At 36.8% G+C, this 5263-nt stretch overlaps 1 protein-coding gene across 3 annotated transcripts in view; it reads right to left on the bottom strand.

Annotated features, from left to right (window-relative positions):
* Positions 1 to 5263, bottom strand: part of LOC106872179 (uncharacterized) — a 29406-nt gene that overhangs the window by 8883 nt on the left and 15260 nt on the right. For all 3 annotated transcript variants that reach the window (XR_008263451.1, XM_014919072.2, XM_014919071.2), the window contains exons 7-9: positions 5004 to 5075; positions 3909 to 4053; positions 3247 to 3340 (exon numbers count right to left, since the gene is read on the bottom strand). Coding sequence is in view for 2 of the 3 variants with exons in the window: in XM_014919072.2 (XP_014774558.1) it covers positions 3247 to 3340; positions 3909 to 4053; positions 5004 to 5075 (311 nt within the window). In the remaining variant the exon portion in view is untranslated. The remainder of the gene's footprint in view (positions 1 to 3246; positions 3341 to 3908; positions 4054 to 5003; positions 5076 to 5263) is intronic.

Genomic DNA, 5263 nt, shown 5'->3' with positions numbered 1-5263 from the left:
AGCACAAGTGCACTTGGTTTGATGGGGCCTCTTAATCCTTTCATTACTATGTTTCTAACCAAACTATACCATTTACGAGTTTTAATTAAATTCTAAAATAACCATGAATTTAGATTAGTTTCATTAAACAACTGTAACTTTTTTTTACTTATGAACATATTAATGTGATTTTTGAAACACAATTGAAAAAGGGTTCTTAATCAACTCTATTGCAAAACGTTTGTCTCAAAGTGACTCTAATTACAGGTAAATTCAGCCAAATATTAAACTATTAAAATTTTGTTTAAACATCACCATAACAAAATTTTAATATAGAAGAATTGTGCACATCACTAGATTATCAGTTGAATTTAATGCACATAAGAACAGGTAAAGGTAAAATAAAATGAAATATCGGAATTTGTTTTTGAAGAAACCTTCGAATTTGGAATCATTGCTTGATAGTAGAAAACTCCTATCCATTTTAAAAGTTGAAAAAAAAAATCTCCCAAAATTCACAGAGTTCAGATATCATGTCAAGCAATGTTGGAAACTATAACTTGATTATTTACAAAGAGAAATCACGTGTTTTCATGAATGTACTAACAAGATTTGTTCTGAAATTCACATTTAAATAACAATGAGCTCTCTCAGCTGGGGTTGGTATTGAAAGGGTTAAGCAGCACACATCACCAAAGGTCTTGGTCACAAGTCATTGCCCCTGTGAGGTTCAAAGTTTGGAGATCATTCTTTACCACCTCATCCCATGTCTTCCTGGGTCTACCTCTACCACAGGTTCCCTCCACAGTTAGAGATTGGCACTTCTTTACACAGCTGTCCTTGTCCATACGCATTGCATGAGCATACCAGTGCAGTCGACTCTCTTACACACCGCATCTGATTCCTCTTATACTTAACTTTTCTCTCAAGATGCTTACATTCTGTCGAACATGCACACTGACATTGCACATCTAGCGAAACATACTGGCTTCATTTCTCCCAAGCCTACACATGTCCTCGGCTGTTATAGCCCACATTTCACTGACATGAAGCATAGCTGTTTGCATACAGGCATCAGACAATCTGCCTTTCACTCTGTTGCCAGCAGGAGTTGGAACTCTCTGAACTTTGCCCAGCCTAATCTCATTCTCACAGCTACACTCTTGGAACAACCACCTCCACTACTAACCTGGTCACCTAGATACCGGAAGCTATCTATTACCTCTAGTTTTGCACCTGGCAGTTGATGGAGTCTATTTTCTGCACATGTTCAGCATTTATGCCTGTGCACCTTCCACATACAAAAGTAAGTTTTTCTGTTAACCTACCTTTGATGTTGTTGCACCTTTCGTGTGTCCAAAGCTTACACTGAGTGCATCTTATGGAGTTTCTACCTACACCTTTTCTATAGCTTGAGCAGGGCCATGTGGTTAACAAATTTGTTTCTTAATGTGGCTTTAGGTTTATTGTCTTCTGTTGTAGACCTGAGTCAACCAAAGCCTTGTGAGTGGATTTGGTAGCAGCCCCATGTATCATTAGTATTTAACATCCATGTTCCACACAAGCATGTGTTTGCGCATGTGAATATAGCTCTTGATAGAGATGTAAATGCAGGAAATGTCTTTGGATTCCTGTCTTCACTGAAGATTCTAAAATGGCTTTGTACTCTCTGAAAATTCAATACACTGCTTCAGTCCATTAGCCAGCAGTTGACTTATGATGTACATTGTTCCACAGGCAAGGAGGTGCAAGATATATCAACATCTTCTAGATGAGGTGGAGCATATCATCAGTGATGTTTCAGGTCTTTCAACATCAACCTTGCCCAGGTGATGCTGTCAAGGTTGATCAGATCTCAAATTGTGTCTCAGCAGTAATGCAATAATATTCCATGGATCAGCCCTCTTAATCTGAAACCACCTGATAATGTTCTCTGCAGCTTCACTTGTAGACTGAATGGTTCTCTTCCTTGCCATCTCTGTAAAAGTCAACTGGTTGAAGACTTTGCTGAGTGAGTGTTCCACAGGGCCCCTAAAACCCATCTCTACAGGCTCATTTGTTTTCCATCCTATCTGCTGGCACTTCACTTTTCTTGATGTTTTTTTGTACATTTCTTCTCATTGGCTATTACTCAGACATGGTCTGTTGTTCTGTTGCCCCAGAGGTGATGATCAGGTCTGGCTAGAGCATTGTTGGTTCTATGTGTTATGGAAACTTCAGCTGTCTGTCCTTGTTAACTTGCAGCTACCAGTCAGTGGTTGTGCAGAGAAGGCTTACTCTTCATTTTGGTTGTGGATGCAGTTCTGCTCCAGCTTAGCGAAACCTCATTTGGGATGTAATGGCATTTACTTGCAAGAATATTCTGCATTATGTACCCATTAAATTTTGCTGCAGAGTCAATGGTGACCTGATTAGCAAAATTACCTTCATAAAAGAAATCTGCAAATTCTAGCAACATCCTTTCATTATGTGTCTTTTTCTTCAAATCTTGGCTCTAAAGGTAGATAGATGCTAACAATTGTGACTGAAACTGAACTGTTTACTCACAATTCAAATTCCTACAAGCTGTTCTACATTTCTCTTTCTAAATCTTACACTAAATATTAGCAAGTCTAATGTATTGACTAAAGGTTAATAGCATTTATTTAAGCTGACATTCAAACAATCTAGCTAAAAGTTTTTGACAATGATGATGTATAGTAGAATGCTCTATAAAGTAAGTGTGATGCTTTATGTAAGAACTGTAGAGGACTTTCTCTTTCAACCTTCCAGAGCTGATGAAATATGAGGTCAATTTAACTGATTTTGCTACTGCAAATTTGTGGTCTTGTACCTATATAGGAAATTAATGCCGCCACCACCAAACTATTGCTGAGTTTTCAGATCCACTTCCACTGTTCGTGGCAGTAATGTATTTTGCTAGGTCAGTTATTTGGATATCTTTTCCAGCCTGCCTCTCATTGCATGTAAGCATTTTTCAATAAAAATACCGATAATACATTGTAAGGCTGTGTTCAAGCACCCTACTCAAATGATATAAGAAAAGGGCATCTTTATATTTGCTTGTCCTACTGAAAATAGCAACCAAATTTTCCTTAACAGCAACAAAATTATTGTATAAAGAAGTCCGAGATACTTTTTAAAGACTGGGTGGTGACTATTAGAATATTTTAGATCATATATCTGCTTGGTCGGTTTTAGCAGGAGATTAAACAACAATAACAAGTGACAATGACAGTGAAGTCTAAGAAAAATTATATCACTAACTTTTTGCATATAATAATTGTAGGGCTTCTGCTTGAGAATGAACAGTTTTAGCTGATTCTTGAAGAATACTGCTGACAGTTTGTAAATAATTCACCTGAAAAGAGGAAACCAAACATATTTGTAAAAAATACAGCATAAAAAAACCCAACGATAACAACAATGCTTCCACTACCAATATGTTTGGCATCAGGTTTACTCTTTTAGCGTTCAAATTACTCTGCTAAATGTAAAGCTTATTTATTCATACTGTTTTGAATTAATCATGTATTCTCATAGCTTTGAAATTTCAATGTTATTATTGCCTTTTTTTAGAATGACATTGTAGGATAGGTGTGAGAGGCTAGGACTGGCCAGTTCGAACATAAAACAGGAGGCATATTTGGACAGGATATGGCCAGTTTAAATGACAAAGGGTTAAAAGAATATAAATCAAAACTATGTAAACACAAGCATAGCTACACAACCAAGAAGTTCACTTTGCAGGTACATGGGTTTTGGATGACTGCAAGGCACCTTGGGCAAGTGTCATCTACTATAGCACCAAGCTGCACAGTAGGACACAACTTGGAATCATATGATTATAGAGCAAACGTCTTAACCACATAGTTGTGTCTGAACCCAATCTTGTGCTCTTCAAGAGGGAAAACAAATTTGTCACTTACACTAATATCGGCTGTTTTGAGAGATTGATTGATGGTCTCTTGAATTTTCTTTCGTTCAAATTCAACTGCAGGAAGATAATTTTCAGAGGTTTCCAAAACTGCTTCAGGTAGATCTTTATAATTCTTCAACTTTATGACATCTCGTCTGATTGAAAAATAAATAAGTGAATAAATAAAATAATTCTGTCATATACAACAACATATAGCAAACAAACTTTTGTTTGCTTTTGAAAGCGTCTAAATGAGCACCCACTACACTCTTGGGGTGGTTGGCGTTAGGAAGGGCATCCAGCTAAACCTTGCCAGGATAGACTGGAGCCTGGTGCAGTCTCCTGGCTTGCCAGTCCTCAGTCAAAACGTCAAATCCATGCCAGTATGGAAAGTGGACGTTAAACAATAATGATGATATATATAAACAGACAAGCTTCTTTCAGTTTCCTTTAACCAAATTCATTCACAATGCTTAGGTTGGCCCAGGATTATAGTAGAAGACACTTGCACAAGATGTCATATGGTGGGATTGAACCCAGGGTCATGTGGTTGGGGAGCAAATGTATTTCTTAAAAGTGTTAGTGATACAAGTAAAATAAAGATGTAAATGTAAATATTCCCAAAGTTGCGAGGGTCTTTTAATAGCCAGAAGCAGTGCTTTGTTTCAATTTCAGAGTATTAAGTAATTCATGACTATAATTCCATCAAAGAACACGGCCTACATGCTGCAACAATTAATTGTGAAAATAATCTTTGGAAACATTTAATTGAATAACTAATTTTTGTTATTAAGTTGATTTTTATTTTAGCTAAGACCAAAAAGGGTCTTAGACAAAATAAAGACGAAAAGTCTTAAATATGGTGGGGTTTATATCAAAACTGGTGGAAGTGCAAGGTCAATTGATGTTGAAAAGCTTGAGAGGATGTAAAACAATCTTCCCCTGGACAGAAATCTGGTCCATCATGAATAATATTGTGGTCTTGGGTTCATGGCACAAAAAAAAAAAAACCAATAACAACCATGTAGTAATAACTGGGATAGTTTTGATCATAGTTGAACTTAGGAACTATACACCAATACAAACAATAAATCGTGTAACTTACAGCTCAGCATCAGTAACCATCTTTCTGGTTTTGTGTTTCAGCTCATCCCAACATCTTGATTCTTCCTCTACACTTAAAAAGAAGAAAAAAAAGGTCCATAAATATCAACCACTGCTACTACAACATCATTACAGTCACCACTACCATCATGATCCCCTTCCACTCCCCAAATCACCTCTAAACATATAGAGGTTGAAGATTACATGAACAATGAAAGAAAAACCTCTGGCATGTTTTTCCTTGTGCACTGCTAATAAGGA

This window comes from Octopus bimaculoides, chromosome 2 (assembly GCF_001194135.2).
Source record: "Octopus bimaculoides isolate UCB-OBI-ISO-001 chromosome 2, ASM119413v2, whole genome shotgun sequence".
NCBI classification, from domain to species: Eukaryota; Metazoa; Mollusca; class Cephalopoda; order Octopoda; family Octopodidae; genus Octopus; species Octopus bimaculoides.
Note: the sequence above shows the minus strand (reverse complement) of the source record. Positions and strands in the feature narration are given on the sequence as shown.